This window comes from Panthera uncia (genome assembly GCF_023721935.1).
Source record: "Panthera uncia isolate 11264 chromosome A3 unlocalized genomic scaffold, Puncia_PCG_1.0 HiC_scaffold_11, whole genome shotgun sequence".
Lineage (NCBI taxonomy): Eukaryota > Metazoa > Chordata > Mammalia > Carnivora > Felidae > Panthera > Panthera uncia.
Genome location: NW_026057578.1, coordinates 14,075,591 through 14,095,907, shown reverse-complemented (window position 1 = coordinate 14,095,907; position 20,317 = coordinate 14,075,591). Strand labels below are relative to the sequence as shown.

Below are 20,317 nucleotides of genomic sequence, written 5' to 3'. Positions count from 1 at the left end.
GGCTGTCTCGAGGACCCAAGAAGATCGTTTGATGTTTCCTGCACACCTGCCGCGCTCTGCCTCAGTGCCTTTGCACCTGCCGTTTCCTTGCTCCTCCCTTACATGTGCCCAGCTTTGCTCAAGTGTCATTTCCTTCAGGTAGTCGTTCAAATGTCCCTTCTCAACGAAACCTTCCTGACTCTAAAACTGCATTGTCCACTTCCCACTCCCCTTCCCCGATTTTATTTCCCCGGGGTACTTCTTCTTATCTGGCATATCCTAGATCTTACTTATTTACCTGTTGTGGGTGTTTTCAATGTCTCCCCGTCTAGAACGTCAGTTCCATAAGTATAAAGACTTACGACTATTTGGTTCACTGCCACGTTCCTCTGGAATGGCAACCAGCATGCAGTAGGTGCTCAATGAATAGTGTTTGACTGAATGTATTCATCACTTGTGGACAGGGCCTGGCACACAGGAAACTAGAAATACCCGTTTTTATTCCATATTTGTTGTGGACACAGTTATTAAGCACCTACTGTGTGCCAGGTGTGGGAAGGTGCATTGGTGAACAAGACAGGGTCCCTACGATTTCAGGGCACTTTACTGGATACAAAGCTCTTGGCCCTGGATCCTCACCATGGCCCCATGAGGTAGGCAGGCCCATGAGACAGATCAGGACACCGAGGCGGGCAAGTGCTCCCCCCACTCCCAGAGCAAGTTCTTGGCCATGCTGGCATCCATCCCGGGTCAGCTGAGGCCACGTATTCCCTGCAAGCACTACTTTGCCTCACTTCCTTCAGGCACTGGGGGTCTGCCCTGCTCCTCACATTCTCAGTTCTGTTTCCCATCATCCCACCCCTACTCTGGTCCAGCTGGCCCCGCTCCAGGCATCCTGGGGGCCGGTGTGGTGCATGACGGGGGGAAGCTGGCCCCTGCCGCTGAGGCCCGACCTGTGGAGTTTCCAAGCCCCTTTTGACAATGACCCTCCACTGCCCACAATCCCTCACTTCTCAGGCCTCTGGGGCTCCAGGTTTCAGGCCAAGAATAAGAAAAAGACGTTTTTCTCTGATAAGCACTAGCTCACTTAATATTCTCGGCAGCCCCTGGGAGAGGAACTTATTCCATCTTATGAGGAAGGGAACAGAGCTCAGAAGACGCAAGAACCCACACAGTGAGGAAAGGGAGGAGGCCAAGAGGATTCGGGAGCAAGCCTCACTTCCCGTAAAGCACTTCCAGACCTCCGGATTCGTGGGCTCCTTTGTAAACGCGAACGCTATTAAGAATACAACTAGCAAACGTGAACGTAGCACCTCCTATGTTCTAGGCACAGCAGAAAGTTTCTAAGGTGTATGAGCCAATCTTCACAGCACCCCTATGAGGTGGGTCCTAGCAGTGTCCTCATTTTACGGAGGACGAACTGAGGCACAGAGTGGCTAAGTCACTTGTCCGAGGTCACACAGCCAGGAAGGGGTAGAGCGAGAGGAGTCCAGGAAGTCTGGTTCCAGGGCTCGTGTTCTCATGACTCTGCCCTCGCCACCTCAGAAAGGGATTCTGGGGGCGGGCACCCCAGCCCAGTGATCGTGGGTGGACCCATTTTCCAGAGGATGAAAGCCGAGGCCCGGAGGAGGCCCAGGCCCCACCGAAGAAAAAGGTCAGGAGCAGGAAACGGAGCCAGGCCTCCCGGGTTGACGGTCGGTTCAGCGGGGGTGAGAAGGTGCTCTCAGAACGGGACTCAGTCCCCGGGGTCCCCTGGGTCCCCTACAAGAGGTGGGAGCCGACCCGTGGGCAGGGTGCCGCACCAGGCATCTGCCGTGTCCTCTGGGTCCCCACATTTCACGTCCCGGTCCCGGGCGTGGGCGCCCCTCGCACACACACCCCCACCCCCACCCCCAGCAAACCGTCTACACGTCTGTGTTTGGGGCTGGAGCAGGGAGGGGCAGGATTTGTCTTCCTTCACCACCCCCCCTTCTGTTCCAGGCCCCCGGCCAGCAGGGAAAGCAGCTTGTCAGGAGAGAAAGGTGCAAGCAGCCTGTGAAAGCTCGGGGACAATTGAGGCTGTGGGTGGCAGTGAACAAGGGCTTCCCTTGTTTCTCCCAGCCAAGGCAAAGGTGGCTGTCCCCCGCCCGGCCCGCCAAGAGTCCCGAGGGCAGAGGGGACAACGGGTCAGCTCCGCCTGCCTGGAGCTGGTCTGTGAGCTAGGCTGGGTGGCCGGGGTTTCGTCTCGCCTGGAACGCCCTCCATTTCCAAACCCTCTCGGCCCCGTGAGGCCGTCTGCAGCCAGGCCATGTGCCCACAGGCCAGCACTTCCCCTCGTGGCCTTGGCACGTGACCGCGCCTGCCTCACAGGCTGGCGGGGGGTGGGGATCAAAATAACAAACACACTGAAGGCAGGGTTCTCAAGCCCCACACCACCGACGTCTGGGGCCCGAGGACTTAGTCGTGGGGCGTCCTGGGCACGGGGGGATGTTTCGCTGCATCCCTGGCCTCCACCCGCTAGATGCCAGCGGCAACTCCAGCACAGCTGTGACAACCATTAATGTCCCCAGACTTCGCCAGCCGTCTCCTGGGGAGCAAAATGCTTGAGAATCCCTGATTTAAAGCGTGCCCCAGAGCCTAGAACGTAGTAGGCGATTTGTCCGTGAAGTCAGCCAACGTCTGTCGAAACCTTCACAAACATCGATTATCATCATACCTGCGTATAGAGAAAACGGAGGCACAGAGAGGCCAAGCCACCGGCCTAAGGTTACACAGCCTGTGAAAAAGCCGGGATTTGAACCCGAGCGGCGAAAGCCAAGCTCCTACATGTCATGCTTGACCCCCTGTGTTCGTTCCTGTCTTCAGAGAGCTCCCCGAGAGACTTCCGAACTCCTACTTGGGTGACAGGTGTCTCTTGGGAAGCTTTTCCTGATGTCCCCAACAAGTCTAGCACAGCAGTCCCTTCCTTACCCCTTGCCTCCACTGAACCACGAAGGAGTGTGGGCTTTCAGCCAGGTAGACCCAGGCTCAAATGCCAGTCCCGCTGCTCATTCAGTGACTGTGAGGTGTTGGCAAGTGGCTTCGCTTTTCGGCCTCGACCTGCCCGCTTATAAAATGGGTCCATTACCCCTGTGTCACCCATCGTGCCTAAGAGCACCGACTCTGGAGCTAGAGTGCCAGGGTTTGGGTCCCAGCTCTGCCACCCCCAAGCCTTGGGAGCTCGGGCAAGTGACTAAACCGTTCTGTGCCTCAGTTTCCTCGTCTGTAAATGTGGACGATAACAGCACCTGCCCCGCAGAGCCGCAGGAAGCGTAAATGTGCTAGCTAGCGGATCTTGAGTGCTTTGAGCCGTGCTGGACAGGTGTTGGCTGTGACTCTTAGGAGCCTCTTGGGGAACAGAAAAGGGGCCATGAATTAGGCCTGTGGGGCAGGACATCGACAAACTTGAATTCGTTTCCTGCAGCCTCCCAGGGACCAGCACATTCCCGTAGGAGCGCTTAATACGATTGAAATCAAACCCCACTTCCTGGCCCACCCTGGTCTGTGCCCCCACCCCAGGCCCTTTTCCAACCTCTTTATCGACTGGGGATCACCGTTCGGTCCTGTGTGTCGTGCTTCCCCCGACCCGACAACATAGGCTCCTTCCCCTTCGTTGCCCCTCGCCTGTAAATTTCAGGGACAGGCAGCAGGGCCAAGAGCCTGGTACCCCTATTATGCAGATAACGGTAACAGCCAGGCTCCTTTATTGAGCACCTACTATGCATCAGACACCTTCAAGTCTTCCCAGCAGGTTGGTGTCATTATGCCCACTTTGCAGGTGAGGAGATTGAGGCTCAGGGAAGGGAAGGGACTGGCCAGGAGGTGCTCTGAACTGTGGCCTTGTGTGTCTCTTTCCTGATGCGTCCTAGCCAGAGAGGGTGACTCGGGAGCGCGTGCGTGACTTGGCTTAAGCCCGGCCGGGTCCGGCCTTGCTAAGGTGCTGACTTTGTGTCTTCAGGGTCTGGGGGGTGTCAGAACATCCTGCTCATCAGTCCAGAGGGCACTGTCCTGTTGAGTCTGGTCAGGGGACGATCTTGCTCCCTGCTGCATCACCAGGAATTGCATCGGCCTGTTTACACACCTGGCTGGAGCTCCAGGAAAGTGGAAAGTTGGCCGGGCCTCAGAGGAGCGGTTCCGAGGCCCAGGGGCCTGTGTGGGCAATGGGTCAGACCCTCTGGGAGAGCGTGTAAGGGCACAGATGAGGGTTCTGGGGCCACCGGGCTGGGAGAGGCCGCGAAAGCCCCTCCAGGCCCTCTCCGGGCCTCAGTCTTCCCAAATAAAAAAAAAAAAAAAAAAAAAAAAGGAGAGCTGGGAATACTGGTTCCAGCCCCAGTCTTCCACAAATGGGCAGCAGTCTGCGGTTTTTCAAAGTGCCTGTTTTCCAGGGCGCCTGGGTGGCTCAGTCAGTTAAGCATCTGACTTTGGCTCAGGTCATGATCTCATGGCTCACGGGTTCGAGCCCGGTGTCGGGCTCTGTGCTGACAGCTCAGAGCCTGGAGCCTGCTTCGGATTCTGTCTCCATCTCTCCGTCCCTCCCCTGCTTGTGGTCTCTCTCTCTCTCAAATATAAACATTTGAAAAAAAATTTTTAATTAAAAAAAAAGTGCATGTTTTCTGAAATCAGAGATACCTAGGTTCAAATCCAAATTCATTCATTCACTTGTTAACTGAGTACCTACTATATGTCAGATGCTGTCCTAGGCACTGGGGATGCTGTAGGGAACAGGCCATTCCCTTACATAGTCTAGCTGGGGAGGCAGACGGGGAACATATAATGACCATTTCAGATTGGGATAAATTCCACGAAAGAAATAAAACAGAAGGCTGGTTTAGAGAGTTGTTTGGGGGGTAAGGAGGACAAGCGTTCTTGAGAAGGAGTAATCAAGGGAGACTCCTCAGAAGAGATGCTATTAGAGCTAAGATCTGAATGACCAGAAGGATCCAGAAGGATCAGGAAGATCAGGGGCAAGGGCATACCAGGCAAAGAAGACAGCAGGTGCAAAGGTCCTGAGGCAGGAACACGCTCAGTAGGTTTGAAGAACCCAAAGAAGGCCTATGAGGCCGGACTACAGCGAGGGGAGAATGTGGGAGATTGAAACAAGCATGTCTTCTAGTCTCTGAATTTGATGCTCTGACATCTTGGGACCTTGTTAACCCTGGAAGTTCAGCCCCTACCAGGGCTAGCTAATTCCTAGAGATAGTAAACAACGAGTGTGAAGGATTTTTTGTTTCCTCTGTTAGATAGGGAGGTCAGGGAAGACCTCAGGGAGGTTCGTCTTTGAGCAGAGGTGAATGAAGTGACAAAGGAAGCCTTGCAGATAGCTGAGGAAAGACCAATTCAGACAGAGGGTCTTTGCAAGTGCAAAGGCCCTGGGGTGAGAGCAATTTTGAGGTATTTTAGAAAGAGCAAGGTCAATGTGGGAGCAGAGGGAGCGAGGGGACCAGAGCTCCTGGTTAAATGCTCAATAAATATGAGCTGTTCTTATTCTTTGTTGAGGGCCCACAGAAGACAGAAGGAAATAGTGTCAGATGAAACATGATGGCTGGATCAATGGACAAAGAGAGGGGAAGGAAGTTCACCCCACCCTGTCACTCACTCACTCTGGGCCTCAGTTCCCTCTTTGCGGAAGTTGAACTAGAATGATCCCCAAGTTCTGAAACATCGTGACAGTAGCTGCAATATCAGCTGACATTTACTTAAACATTTTTTTTAAATGTGTATTTAGTTTTTGAGAGAGAGAGAGAGAGACGGTGTGAGCGGGGGAGGGGCAGAGAGAGAGGGAGGCACAGAATCCGAAGCAGGCTCCAGGCTCCGAGCTGTCGGCACAGAGCCCGACGTGGGGCTCGAACCCACAGACTGTGAGATCGTGGCCTGAGCTGAAGGTGGACGCTTAACCCACTGAGCCACCCAGGTGCCCCAACAGCTGACATGTATTGAGTGCCTACTAAGAGCCAGCACTTGGCGAAGTGCCTCAAGCATATGAACTCATCCCAGTATGATTAGACCCAATCTCCGTATGAGTAGACTGAGGCTTAGGACTGACCATTTCAATGCAGCTCATTCCGCCAAACACCACAAGCATCTCCCCTTTTCCCCTCCCCCAATTAGCCTCAAAGATCCCTCCAGGAAAAAAGCGTGTAAAGGACAGAACGCAAAAGAAACAAAATTTATGTGTGTCTGAGATGCAGTTTTGCACATGAACTTATTCGTCATCACGAAACCCTGGGAGGAAAGGACTATGAGCAAATCCATCTATCAGGTGGGGAACCATTTCAGCGGGGCGGGGTGAAGACACTCTTCGGATTCTTTCCTCCCTCTCGTTCCTTCCAAAACAGAGTCTCAGTTCGGTACTGACTTGTCTTTACCACCTCCCTTGACCGCTTGCCTCCCTGTGCAACACAGAGAGGGCGGGTCTCAGGCCCTCAGCTTCGAGCGGGCAGGAGGATACAGCCAGAATTCACCAACACGGCAGAGTTATTTATTGCTACTTTTCTTCTATTAGTCATTTGTGATCCTGGTTTTCCCATACATGGTCTTGGCATTAAATTTCCTTTTTAAGTCACTGTATATAAGTTTTTCGAAAAGGAGGGGAGGGGGAGTAAGGCAGTAGTAATGTAAGAAAGAAGGGGGTGGTGACAGGAATATGGTAATACTGAGCGGGGTAAAGGGGATCTGGCAAAAATGTTGTGGGTGGTATTTGGATGATGGAAGCTAAATCAGACCTTAGTCCATTTGGGGGGTTCCCTGTCCAAGCTCTCTGGGTTCAATGAGAGGATACAAATTAAAAGCAGCAGGGCACTATCTGGCCAGAGAACTTTCTCGACCCACAGGGCGGGGTCTGTGGGGTTTTCTGGGAAGCCCCTGTTAAGGGAAGAGTCAGGGTCTCTGAGAACCCCGGCCATCCTATCTTCCAAGACCCAGGACCAAGAGAAGTGACCAAAATAATGTTCGGTAGCTGTGTGACCTCGGGAACATTACCTAACTTCTCTGTGCTTTGTTCTCCTCATCTGTACTAATGGGGATCGTCATTACTCCCTCTTCTTAAGGCGATGGAAAGAGTAAGTACACTAAAATTTGAAAGGCGTGTAAGTCAGCAAAGGGTAAGTGGGGAAACATTTTGACAGTTATTAGAAACCACACTACGTGTGGTGCCCCACGGGACAATTTCTGTATGTTCTCTTAATTGAGTCTTGTAAAGCCCTTGGGAAGGGTGTGAGTCCTCACTTCACAAATGAGGGAACCAAGGCTCAGAGATGCAAAGCCTCCAGTCTCAGAGTTTCAGAGCCAAGACCCAAAGGCAGGTCTTCTCGGTGGTTAGGCTGGTGCTCTGTCCGTCATTTGACTTCTCTGGGTCTCCGTTTCTCCAGCTAAAGCACGGGAGAGGTGACACATGCCTTGAGCACTGAATTTAAAAGCAGGAAGTAAGGGCACACGCACAGTATATGATTTCACTGGGCCCAAATAATAACCAGGGAGGACGGTGGTCTTGTGGCCACACTGTCAGTGAAGAAAATGAAGCCCAGAGAAGTAAAATGACTTGCCCGGGGTCACAGAGCAGGCATGTGGAATGGGAATCCAGTTCTGATTCCCAAGACTCCAAACCGGGAATGTAATGACCATTCTTCCTCATCACCCACCTAAATGCCACCCACAAGAATTAGGAAAATGCCAAAGGGCCTCTGACCTTACACGTGTACTATCGTTGCCTAAAAAATTCCACCATCTCAGAACAAGTCTGCTGCTAGCCAGACTTGATACCTTTGTGCAAATTAGGATGGGGCGCGGGGGGGGGGGGGAGCTCTTCCTCAGGCAGATCTAGCACTGCACCAGGATACATCGCTTGGCAGGTAAAGTGCAGGGTGGTTCAATCTCACTGCCGACCCGAGGCCCCTTGCGCAGTGCACAGCCTGTGCAACAACACAGCTTGTAGCAGTCCTGCCTAGAATATCCCCAGACTCCTCTTCAAAGTGTCCTTAGAAAGAGTCACCTGTGAGTACCCACTACAAGAGCTCATCCTGCCCACCTGGTCAATCTGGCTACATTTGCTTTCGGTGGGTGTGGGTTGTAAGGTAGGAAAGGGGGCAAGACTTCCCTGCAAACACATGGGGCTAGCGCTCCCTTGCCAGCTGCCTTAACAGCCTCATCTATCCCCACTGGCCGCCCAAGGCCAGTCCCTAAACTTCCCTCTCCCAGAATGGCCACTCTTGGAAGATTTTGGGGTGGTCCCTCCAGCAGCATCCTGACCTCCTAAGTCTCCAGCCCTGTTGTAGCAAGAGCCAGGATCTCCAGTGGAACTGGAAATTGCAACCACTGCATTCCAGAAGGGCATCCCACTCCTTTCATCCCTGCTGACAGCATTCTGTTCCAAGCCAGGAGGACATAATGTAAGAATTCTTCCCCCCCTCCCATCCGCTCTTCAGATTAACCCTGACCTCCCCGCAGACCGGCTCACCAGCCACTGGGGGAAACAGGTGCCTGAGGGCCAACCCTGTCGACCACACAGACTCCCAGAACATCAGAGGAGTGGTGGCTGGGAGCCATCATCAAGACCCAATGAGGGGGAGATGGCAAATGCCCAAGCATCTCCATCGTTTTTCCTGATCTGATATCTGCAAAGTCTGGGGGGAACCCATGTGTACAACATAACCTGCACTGGTGCTGGTTCCAGAATTTCCATGGGACAGAGGCTCAGAAGTGGCAATGTGACGTTGGGAGTGGGAGCGGACACCAAGGACACTTGCCTCGAAGCTACATTTGCACAGCAAACAGAAAGTTTTTGTTAGCCGCCCCCTGCCCAGGCTTTGTTTGGGGAGGTTAGCACAGGGTTGAAACTGGTTAAGATTACTACAGAAATTGTCTGGAAGCTGTGTTTGCCTAGCACACCCACTCTTTGCTTTAAACGTCTGCCCTAGATCGATAAAAACGGCCATGTTCTCTGTTCAATGTTCTCTACGGATGCGTAATTCACATTGCACAGCAGTTTGAGAAACATGTCAGTTACTAGCCAAGAATAAAATAATGATAAGTAAGTAAGTAAGTATATCATTATCAGGGGTGAGGCTTTGAGTATGGGATACAGATCTTTGAGGGAGGCTAAGACCCCCCCCCCCACCAAAGAGCCAGACCTGCCTCCTGGGAGGCCCCCATTTATCAGCCACTTAAACAGGCAGTGACATCTCAGGCCACACAAAGCGTCCCCACCAGGATCTGCAGGGAACACGAAAGACTCTTATTCAATCACAAGTGAAGAAAGACTATACGGTGCAATGAGGAGAAGTACAAACCCTGCATTCTGGCTCTGTACAGGCTGTGTGACCTCGGGCAGGTCACCTAACCTTGCCGAGGTCCATTTCCTCAGCTGGCCAGTAGGGAAGCTAACAGAACTGTCTCCCTGGGTGCGTGCACATTATATAGGACGATGCCTGAGAAGCTCTTTGCACGGCGCTTGGCACATACTAAGCGTTAAGCACTCAACACAACACCTTACTTATCAGGCCTACCACCCCTGCAGAAGGTTACAGGCTCTCTGCACCTGTGCACGTTAGGATTCCCATGGACGTGGATTCACCTCGAAACTTATGGAGCTTAAGCTTCTGAGCCCCTCCCCAGCCCTATACTGAATTTTCTCTTCGTAAATCTGTGTGCTTTTTCTTAAAAGGCACTTCTCAAATACTGTATGCTTCAGGCCCCATAACCCTTGGATCCGTCCCTGAGTTCATGGATGTTGCTGGAGGGCAGAGCAGACAGAAGCCTGCAGAACCCCCTTCTGAGGAGAAAGACCCTGGGTGTTTGTCTTTTCTTCCCTGGGACTCCACCTGGGACATCACAGACCCCATCCGTCCTTCCCCTAATGATGCCCCATGAAGTGAGGCAACTTCCTCGCTCAACCTTTCACATCAATTCTCAGAAGCCAGCACCACGAGGGCCCCATTTTACAGACAAGGAAAGTGAGACCCAAAGAAGAAAGGGGGTTGGACTAAGATCCTGAGGTCAGCGCCTGGCTGGGAACGGGACGGTTTTTGAAAGTGACGTAATCCTTATTCGGGCATTTGTTGTCTTTCTCTCTTCTATGTCAAAAAAGTCGAAGCGTTTAGGTAATTCCACACTAAAGACCATGTTTGTACATTAGTTCTGGGTCTCTCTGGCACCAACTGGTATCACCTCCTCACTCCCTGTGCCCAGGGAGGACCCCTTCCTCCAGGCAGCCCTCTCCGAATACCTCTCCCAGCTCCCCTGGTCTCTGCTGGCGGGTGCTGGGTGATGTACCACTGACACCCTCTCTCTGCTTTTATTTTTTATGAACATTTCGTCTCAGGTTGAGAGATAGTGAAACAACTTCCTGGAGGTAAGAGCCTTGTCCTATGCCCTCCCGTGACGCCCCAGAAGGGCTGGGTACCAGTGAGGGGCGCAATAGGGACCTGTGACACCCATCTTTGCCCAGCCCCCATTGGTGTTGACTTTCATCATGACATTCCCGACCTCAATCTGCAGCCTTTGGTGGAGGGATTGCTTTCTTTGAGAGCGGCTTCTGACAAGCCAGGGAATGGATCCCTGCTCAGCTGCTAGCCATGTGACCCTGACCAAGTCACTTCCTCTCTCTGAGCCTCACTTTTCTTCTCTAGAAAAGGAGATAAATAATCCTCACCCCCTGAGGGGCACTGAAAGGATGACATAAAACGACGCGCTTTAAGGCAAAGCTTAGGGCCTCGCCTGGCTCCAGGGGGTTCTTCGGATCTCGGCCTGCTCGCAGCAGGTAAGGGGCCTGGCATCAGACCCGCCAGTGGGGCAGCGGGCACTTCCTGTGGGCCAGGCTCAGTTCGAAGAGAGGTACATAGATTGCCCTATTTAATATCTGCCCCAACGCCGTCGCTGCCTCCACTGTTACATCTGGGGAAACCGAAGTCCAGCGTAGCTAAGTGACTTGCCCCAGGCCCTTCAGCTTGGCCTTCGTGAACAGTTCATTGGGATCATCTAGGGAAGCGTTCAACCCGGCGCCCCGCGCGCCGAGCCCAGCAAAGAGAACTCGCTCCGACAGACGAGGGGGGCGGGGGGGGACCCCCCCGACGGCCGGGCCGGACTCCGGCTCCAAGGCGCGGCCCGGAAAGGGCTGGAGGGGGCAGGGCACAGGGGGAGAGGGTCGAGGGGTGGGGGCGGGGGGTTCTGGTGAAATCGGTCGGGTCTGGGACCTCGGGGGCGGGCCGGCGGGCGCGCGGGACGGGGGGGGCGCGCCCGGCGGACGAGGCGTTACCTTGGGCGGGAGGGCGAAGACCACCGGCAGCAGCGCGAGCGGCGCGAACAGCAGCACCAGCAGCCGCCGCGCGCTCCACACCTTCTTGGCCACGGTCGCCAGCGCCGCCATATCCGCGCGATCGCCGGGCGGACCGAGCCAGCCCGGGACTGCCCGCGCCCCGCTCCCCTGCGCCGGCTTAAAGCCCGGGGGAGGGCTCGGGGAGGGGACTGCGCTCGGGGGCCCGCCTTCTCCTGCCCCTGCAGGGTGGTGCCTGCGCCCCTGGGCCTGGGGGCGAGAGGCCCGGCGAAGTTAAGGGAAGTCAGGCCCAGGCACTGGGAACCAGACTCCGGCCCTCCGGGCAGCGTGGCCTCGGGTCTAACCCGCGGCCGCGGCCACACCTTTTCCACGCTTTTTACCGCCCCCGTTAAACGGTTGGTCATGACCAGGCGAGGATGGAAGCACTTGTCAGCGTTCCCCTGGGTTTGAATCCGGGCTCTGCACGGCCTAGCCGCGTGGCCATGAGCAACGGCCTTGGAGCCTCGGTTTACTCGTCCAGAAAGTGGGGGCGATGATGATCGTGGCCTCTACCAGACTAGAGAGGTCTGTTGGGAAGGTTGAGGGGGGTGGCGCGCTGACGCCTAGCACGAGCCTGGCACAGAGCCAGCGCGGAGCGGGGGTCCCCGCTGTTGATTTAGTTTCTGTTTTGCTCCCGGGGTGGGTGAGCCGTCTGGCGATCGGAGCCTGGAGGAAGGAATCGTTTTCTTCCTCCTGGATAAATGCACGGGCACACAACTGCTGAGTGATACGGTAGTTGCCTCCTTGGCTTTTAAAGAAAGCTGCGAAACTGTTTCCCAGAGTGTTTGCCTCATTTTACATTTCCACTGGCAGTGAATCCGTGATCCAGTTTTTTCCACATCTTTGCCAGCATTTGGTGTTGTCCCTACTTTTTTGTTTTAGCCCTTCTGATAGAGGTGTAGACACATCGCCTTGTGGTCTTAGAGGTTTGAGAGTGATTTATATACACTGGATAAGATAGGCGGTTTGCAAACACTTCCTCCTATATCTATTCCTATATCTATTACGACTCAATAATACGAAGTTACACACCCTGATTTCAAAATAGGCAAAATATTTCAAGACACTTCACCAAAAAAAAAAAAAAAAAAAAAAAAAAAAAAGACCTACAGATGACCATTAGGCACATACAAAGATGCTCAACATTACAAGCCATCAGGGAAATACAAACTGAAATCTCAGGGTGATACGAACCCACTGGACTAGCAAAGTTAAACAGAGGCCAACGTGAAGTGTTGGCCAGACTCTAGGGCAACTGGAAGCCTCACAGATGGCTACTGGAAATGATCACTTAGCCAACCACTTTGGAAAACAATACATCAGTCTCTTTAAACATCCGTCTATCTTACCATTCAACAATCCCGATCAGCACGGTGTTTACTCAAGCGAAATGAAAAATTCCTTCCGGAAGAAGGAAAAGCCAAGTGCAATGGCTCCAAGGCAGGAACAAACCGGGTGGCTTAGAATGATCCAGAACCTGGGATGCAGAGGTGTGATCAGGACAGCCAGCAGCTAGACAACCCAGGATCTTGAAAGCCTGGGTGAGGACGGTTGTACCCACGCTGCGATGATAAGGCAACCACTGTAGGGATTTAAGCAGAGTGGCATATTCTGTTCTCATTTGAAAAATAACAACTTAATAGTAGGGGCGCCTGGGTGGCTCAGTTGGTTAAATGTCCGACTTCGGCTCAGGTCATGATCTCACGGTTTATGGGTTCGAGCCCTGCATCAGGCTCTGTGCTGACAGCTCAGAGCCTGGAGCCTGCTTCGGATTCTGTGTCCCCCCCCCCCGCCCCTCCCTCACTTGTGCTCTGTCTCTCTCTGTCTCTCAAAAATAAATGTTTAAAAAAATTTTTTTTAAATAACAAGAGCATATAATTCCCCCATCTAAAGTGTTCAGGTCAATGGTTTTTAGTATACTCACACAGGCAATCGTGACTACAATCAGTTGTAGAGAACTTCATCACCCCAAAAAGAAACCCCATACGCATTAATGGTCACCCCAATTCCTACCCCCCAACCTCCCAAATGGTAGATAAACACTCATCTACTTTCTGTCTGTACAGATTTGCCTGTTCTGGACATTTCACATAAATGGAATCATACAATATATGGTCTTTTGTGTTTGCCTTCTTTTACTTAGCATGACAGGTCAGTGCTTTGCTCCTTTTTACGGGGCAAATAATATTCCATTGCGTGAATAAAGCACATTTTATTTGTCTAGTCATCAGTTGATGGGCATTTGAGTTGTTTCCATTTTTGACTATTATGAATAATGCTTCAGCGAACATTCCTGTACAAAGTTTTGTAAGGACATGTTTCCAGTTCTCTTGGGTCTATACCTAGGAGTAGAATTGGTGAGCCATTTGTTAACTCTGTATGTAACCTTTGGAAGAGTTGCCAGACCATTTTCCCAAGTGTCCACGCCATTTTAGAGCTCTCATGAAGAGCGGAGGAGGGTTCTAAATTCTCCACCTCTTTGCCAACACTTATTATTAACCGAGTTTTTGTTTTTGTTTTTTTTTTTACGATGGCCATTCTAATGAGCATCCTTTTCACTGAAAATTTAAATGCTTTGGGGCACGTGGGTGGCTCAGTCAGCTGAGCATCCAACTCTTGATTTCAACTCAGGTCATGATCCCAGGGTCGTGGGATCGAGGCCTGTGTCGGGCTCCGTGCAGAGCATGGAGTCTGCTTAAGATTCTCTCTCTCTCTCCCGCTGCCCCTCCCCCCATTCGTGCTGTCTCTCTAAAAATATATAAGTAAATAAAAATACAAATAAAATTTAAACGCTTTTCATTCAAAGATGGCGATATGGACCAGAAAGAGGGGCAGTGCCCGCTTCCTAGGTAGGTCACGTTGCCATGCTGCCCGTAAGCCCGTAGGGCAAGTTATTTCCCAATGGGCCCTTGGCAGGCTGTGATGAAACTTTCTCCCATGTCCTTTCAGATCGGGCACCTGACCTTGAGCAGCTCCCTAACCGGCTTCATCAAAGGTTCCAACCAGGTTAGTGTCAGACAATCTCGGATAAAGGGTGAGGCCCCAGAGGGAGCACTTTGGACATTCAAAGCCCGGGGGTGGGAGGACAGTTTTCCAAACGGGAAAAACTATTCCTGGGGACTTAGTCCAGCTGACGTCATAGAAACTGTGGTCACTCCCCAAAGCCTGATGGAGGCAGTTGGGACCAGGGTATGTTGCTCCCAGGGCCCCTGGACTGGCTCCCTTGTTCTGGAAGGAGCTAAGAGATTAAGAGGACAGTAAGTACTTAGTATCAGGGCAGAGGTTTCCCTATTATTCCAGTGGCTCAAATGGAATAATAATAGTAATAATAATAATAATAATGGCAATATACTGCACTCACTATGTGCCAGGCACTGCTTTCAGCACTTTACATGTTTTAACTCATTTAATCTGTAGGATAAGCTGTACGCATTCCCTGCGTCCGTCGCCCTGCATTACGCAAAGCGACGTTCAAATTCCAGCCGTACCTCTTGGCTTCTTATGCAACCCTAGACAAGAGCTTTAACTCCTGTGGGCCTGTTTCCTTGTCTGGAATGGAAACACGAAGGGGGCGTAGCTCACAAGGATGTGGGAAGAATTAATAAGCAAGGCCGTGGTGCAGAGTGCCTGCACATAGTAAGTGCTCAGCAAGTGACAATTATTATCATTTAGCTCGTGGCAGATTCTACTTTCCCCGGATGGCACCTATCTCTCTTCCACCCTGCATGCGCCTCCCATATGCTCCTCTTAAACGTGATGGACGCTCTTCCCACTGAGGGTCGGGGGTCCACAGAGAGTAAGCCAGGCTCCTAACGAGCAGCCAGCAAGGGCTAACCGGCGTATGAGCGAATGAGCCTTCTGATGATTCTGGCCCCTAGCCTTTGAGTCCTTCGGCTGATGTCCCAGACGTGGTGGAACAGGAAGCAGGCATCCCCGTGCTGCCCTCTCCAGAGTTCTGACCCACAGGATCCGCGAGCATAACAAACGGTGGTTTTATGCCATTAAGTTTTGGAGCAACTTGTTACAACAACAATAGGTAACTAACTACTACTATTAGGTAACTAATAGGTAACAATAGGTAACTAACTATTACTACCGCTGTTATTTTTCTCACCCAGAGTGAGCGAGTAGGGGCAGAGCAGCAGAAGAAGCGGTCAGAGTCACAGAGGAAGCAGGTGGCAGAGATCGGCCAGGACTTGCATAGGCCGAGTCCTCAAAGAAGAGCCTCTAATGGAAGGTGAGTCACACAACACAAGGCCCCTAGTTGGATGGCTTGGACCTTAGCCCCTGTAGGAGGAAAAGCGGCTCCAAGGCTGGACCCACGAACTCCCTGTCTTTGTTTCTTCCCCCTTTACACTGAGAAAGTAGAATGTGGGAGGAAATTCTTTTTTTTTTTTAAGTGTTTTTATTATTATTATTTATTTTTGAGAGAGAGAAAGAGAGAGAGAGAATGAGCAGAGGAGGGGCAGAGAAAGAGGGAGACACAGAATCCGAAGCAGGCTCCAGGCTCTGAGCTGTCAGCCCAGAGCCGGACTCGGGGCTTGAACTCATGAACTGCGAGATCATGACCTGAGCCAAAGCGTAACCGACTGACCTACCCAGCTCCCCACCATCCCCCTGCCCCAAAGTGGGAGGAAATTCTTAAAGAACTTCCACAGCTGATGGATGGTCTGATCAGCATTTATTTTCATTCCCTACTAGGCTTGTCTGTTAGACGGATGAGGAAACTGAGGCTCCGAGAGATTAAGACATTTGCCCGAGGTCACACAGCTAGTGCACGACAGGGCTGAAATTCCAATGATCCGCACCGCCACTGCCCCTCCCCATTTCTAAGAGGAAAATAACCATCGATGTGATCGACTGATTACGGTCACCAGCCCAGCTATTCAGGGCTTGCTATGTGCCAAGCACTGTGCTGGGCACGGACATCAATGATCGAGCCATGCCTAGCTCTTTGACCTGACGTCCTACCTGCTTTCCCCTCAATCACTGCCTGCCACCCTCTTCACGACCTCCTTTCTGCCCCTTGAACATGCCAGGTTCTTCGCACGGACTGCTCCCTCCGCCTGGATGTCCCCCCCACGTCCCCGCATCATCCCATCTCAGTGGCTGCTTCCTTCTCACGTGGGTCTTTGCTCAAACGTCACCTCCTCCGAGGCGCCCCCCCACCCCCAATCTACTGAAACGTAACCTTCCTCCACTCTGCGTCACACACTCTATGTCGAGTCTGCCCCGAGTTCTTTCCTTCACAGCACGAGTCATCGTTTCAAACCATTCCCTACTAGATTAAACTCCACGAGAACCGGGAGTCCTCATTAATCCTCATCGTATCCCCAGTGCCCGGAACAGCACCTGGAACATAGCGGAGGTTCAGTAAGCATTGAAAACTTGAACCTGTCTTAAATTGTCGCACTTTACTATTGTGACCATCAACCAAAATCATGACTACCACTTATTCACAAGTCGTTTTTTAAGTTGATGTACTTATTTGGAGAGACAGAGTGTGAGTGGGGGAGGGGCAGAGAGCCAGAGAGAGAGAAAGTCTCAAGCAGACTCTGCCGTGCCAGCCCAGAGCCCGATGCGGGGCTCGATCCCATGAAACTGTGAGATCATGGCCTGAGCTGAAATCAGGAGTCGGGCGCTTACGTGACAGAGCCCCCCGGGCGGCCCACGTCCACAAGTATTCGTGGAGCGCCTACTGTATACCAGGTGTCATTCTGGGCGCAGGGGCTACAGCAGTGAACAAGCAAGACAAAGGTCTCTGGTCTCACGGAGCCTCCCTTCTATTTGCTCTGTCATAAGATAAGTGAGGGAAATACATCACATATCCCACAGTGCTTAGTGCTATGAAGACAAATAAGGCTGGGGGAGGGGAGAGCATGCTGGCACCAGCTTCCCACTCCCCCTCCATGGAAGGGAGAACTCACAGCCTCCCCGCCTGCCCCCCGCCTCGCTGAGCTGCATCACTATCAGCATCTTTCAGCGTGACATTTTGGTCAGGCCTCCGTAGCTCCAAGAGTAACATTGGCTTTGAATCCAAGGGCCGGCAGGTGGGCCTCAGGCTGGGGGTGGGATTAGTTACCCCTTTTAGATCCCTGGCTGGGTTCAACCCTTGCTCGGCCTTGCGGTGGGGGGCCTTTCCTCGCGACGGGGAAGGGGCAGGCCCAGAGTCCCCTGGCCTGGAACCGTGGCTAACTCTGGGCTCTGGGCCACCCCTAACCTTCTGTGTCCTGGGCAGAGGGTGAAGGTTTACAAACACGAGGAAGCCTTTGATCGGCACCAAATCTCCAGGGTTCTGAATGTTTTTTGTTCTAAGCTGCAGGCCGGGGCCACACTGTGCTTTGCCTCCAGCAGGGAAGACTGTGGGTAGGTGGCACGTGGGGGCGAGGGGGGGCGGGCAGTGGGAGGGAGGCTCATGTGGCCCCATGAATTTTCTTTCCCACAAGCAGGCTACGCTTGCACGAGGGAATTCCACTGCCATCAGGAAATATTTACAGAGCACCTACTACCTTCCAGGCACCACTGCAGAAACCACGGCCGGAGCCGGGGACAAACATGGCCCCCTGCCCACGGAGCGAGCAGGATGCAAACGAGCAGGTGAATCTGAAGGATGGCAGGCGCTGGTGAACGGGGTGGAAACAGAGCTGGGGAGGGGCGGGGAGGGCTGGGGAGGGGGGGTGTCACCTTTTATAGAGGGTGCTCCCGGGGGACCTCTCACAGTGGTATCCGGCAGAGGCCTAAAGGAAGTGCGGGAGGAGGCCACATAGAGGTCTGCGGGGAACAGTGTCGCGGGCAAAGGGAACAGCAGGGAGAAAGACCCTGAGATAGCGGCAGGACTGTCTGTTGGAAGAACAGCGTGAGCAAGTGGGGGCAGAGTAACAGCAGAAGGGGCCAGACACACAGAGGAAGCTGCGGGCACATTGGCCAGGCCTCGCACAGGCTGAATCTCTGTCCAGGGTTCTCACCTTCCGGCCCTGGAAGAGAAGGGGCTGGAGACTGTCTGCCGTGGCTCCTTCACCTTGATCTCAGGCGAGAGGCCTGTGCCGCCTGATATGCCAGCCCGCCCCGGGGAAGGCAGCCAGATGCCAGTGACCCCGCGTGTGGCTTGGTGGGGACGGGGATCTGTATCTGTTCTGGTTAGGAATGTTTTTGCTTCGAGTGATAGAAAACCCAACTAAAGCAGCTTCGGCTTTGAAGATGTTTACTTATGCAAATAATAAGTCAGGGAAGAAAGGTCCGAGTTCCCGCGTCACTAAGGACGGACTCACACCCTGCCCGTTCTTGACTCCTTTGTCTTCCCCTCGCAGGTGCTTTACCGTCGGCCTCCCGGCCCCAAAACGGCTGCTGAACTTCCACTCATCACCACTGCATTTAAAGGCAGGAAATGCTGGTGCGGGTGTGTTGGGGTCAGGGCATGGAGCGAATTCTCACAACCTTCTCCCTTTCTATAAGAAAGAAAATCTTCCCCAGAAGCAACTTCTGCAGATTCGTTTTTCTGTCTTATTGGCCAGAAAGGAGCCACGTGCCCACCTGTACATCAGGGACCATCTGACCTTCCCTGAGATGAAGCCATTCTCACCTAATAGATACCTGGACAAACAGAGGTTCTGTCCAGAAGGAATAAAGAGTGTGGCTCTGGGTAGGCAACAGACAGTGCCCGGCACAATCTCTATCATTTACAGGCTGATGACTAGAAAAGTCGCTTAGCATCTCTGAGACTCAGCTTCCTCATCTGTAAAATGGGTCCATCTTACAGATGAGGACACCGAGGCTCAGAGAGGTGTGGTGAGGGGGTCCCTCATCATGTAGCTGGTAAGCAAGGAGACATGGGATGGGAAGCCATCAAGGTTCCGATTAGACAAGTGACATAAACTGGCTTTACAAGGGTGCCTCTGGCTGCTTTATAAGGAAGAACGTTTTAGGGGGTCAATGGGCAGGGCAGAAACAGTGGGGAGCAGTGGGGAAACCATTGATTGCAGCAGAGTGCAGGGGGAGGGGAAGGGGCTCCAGGGTGGTAGCTGTGGGCTTTCTCATCCCAGTAGCTTCTTTGGGACCCAGCATAGAGCCAGAGAGAGCCGGGGTGTGGAATAAATACCCAGTGAATGAAGGCGTGAGGAAGGGAGAGAGCACATGACACAATTCGGGCAGGAGGGAACCAGACATCCCACGTCTTTGTTGACTGTAGCCTGGGTGATTTGCACGGTGCCTGCCGCACGGGGATGCTTCGGTGTTGGGCGGATAAGTGAGCCAAGTTCGAGGTAGGGAGATAGGACGAAAAGAGGAAGAAGAAGAGAAAGGAGGGAGAGAGAGGGAAGGGAGAGAGAAAAGGAAGTGGAGGAGGAGAATGGAAGGGGAAGGAAGCTCCCCTGCATGGATAACGACGGTAACTTGGCGACCTCTGCTGGCCAGGACGGCCACTCGTCTGGGCTCAGGAAAGGGGAATTGGGTCCTTTGGAGTTGTGGCACTCTGAATTCAGGACTCAAGGAGGAGATTCCCAGGGCCCTGTCAGCTGGGCTCCCACAGTCGGGGGTTCCAGGGGTCAGTGGCAGCCGGGTGAGGACCAGGATGAGGTGAGTGAGCCTCTTACCAGGGCACTAATTCGAGGCGGCACCTAAAAACCCAGTAATCAAGACAAACATTTTAATGCAGTATCTTAAAAAATCAACTTGGCAAACGATGGCCCACAAGGTGCCCGCCTGGTTTTGTAAACAAACTGGACTGGAACCGGGATCAGGATTCGGGTTTCCTTTCTCGGTCACAGCTGAGATTACGTGCACATCCCTTCACTAGTGCAGGTGTGCCCGGGTCCCCTCGGCCGGCACATGCTGCGAGCGTGGTCAGCTCCCCTAACGAGAACACTGAAGAAGCATTCACTATGCCCAACGTGGGTGGCTCCATGCTGTGGCCCGCAGTCACAAGAGGTCTTTAAAAAAAATTTTTTTTTTTAATGTTTATTTACTTTTTGAGGGAGAGAGAGAAACAGAGTGCGAGCGGGAGAGGGGCAGAGAGAGAGG

General features: G+C 52.9%; 2 protein-coding genes across 2 annotated transcripts in view; one reads left to right on the top strand and one right to left on the bottom strand.

Annotated features, from left to right (window-relative positions):
- Positions 1-11,481, bottom strand: part of SLC13A3 (solute carrier family 13 member 3) — a 74,089-nt gene extending 62,608 nt beyond the window's left edge. Inside the window, exon 1 of the mRNA XM_049649928.1 lies at positions 11,246-11,481. Coding sequence (XP_049505885.1) covers positions 11,246-11,356 — 111 coding nt within the window. The 5' untranslated portion in view covers positions 11,357-11,481. The remainder of the gene's footprint in view (positions 1-11,245) is intronic.
- Positions 11,482-11,679: 198 nt separating this feature from the next.
- On the top strand, positions 11,680-19,816 carry LOC125936363 (uncharacterized). Its single transcript, XM_049650386.1, has 7 exons — positions 11,680-11,707; positions 11,751-11,827; positions 14,252-14,308; positions 15,421-15,539; positions 17,619-17,668; positions 17,752-17,899; positions 18,610-19,816. Exons 1-7 carry the CDS (start codon positions 11,680-11,682, stop codon positions 19,007-19,009), a joined length of 879 nt encoding a protein of 292 aa, XP_049506343.1. The 3' UTR covers positions 19,010-19,816.
- Positions 19,817-20,317: the final 501 nt, after the last annotated feature.

Bases quoted from the DNA above. Each gene is read 5' to 3' on its own strand.
- LOC125936363 (XM_049650386.1), top strand. From the start codon at position 11,680: ATGGAAGCACTTGTCAGCGTTCCCCTGG. The intron at 11,828-14,251 runs GTCTGTTGGGAA...ATGTCCTTTCAG, and splicing joins GCCTCTACCAGACTAGAGAG to ATCGGGCACCTGACCTTGAG. The intron at 14,309-15,420 runs GTTAGTGTCAGA...TTTCTCACCCAG, and splicing joins TCATCAAAGGTTCCAACCAG to AGTGAGCGAGTAGGGGCAGA.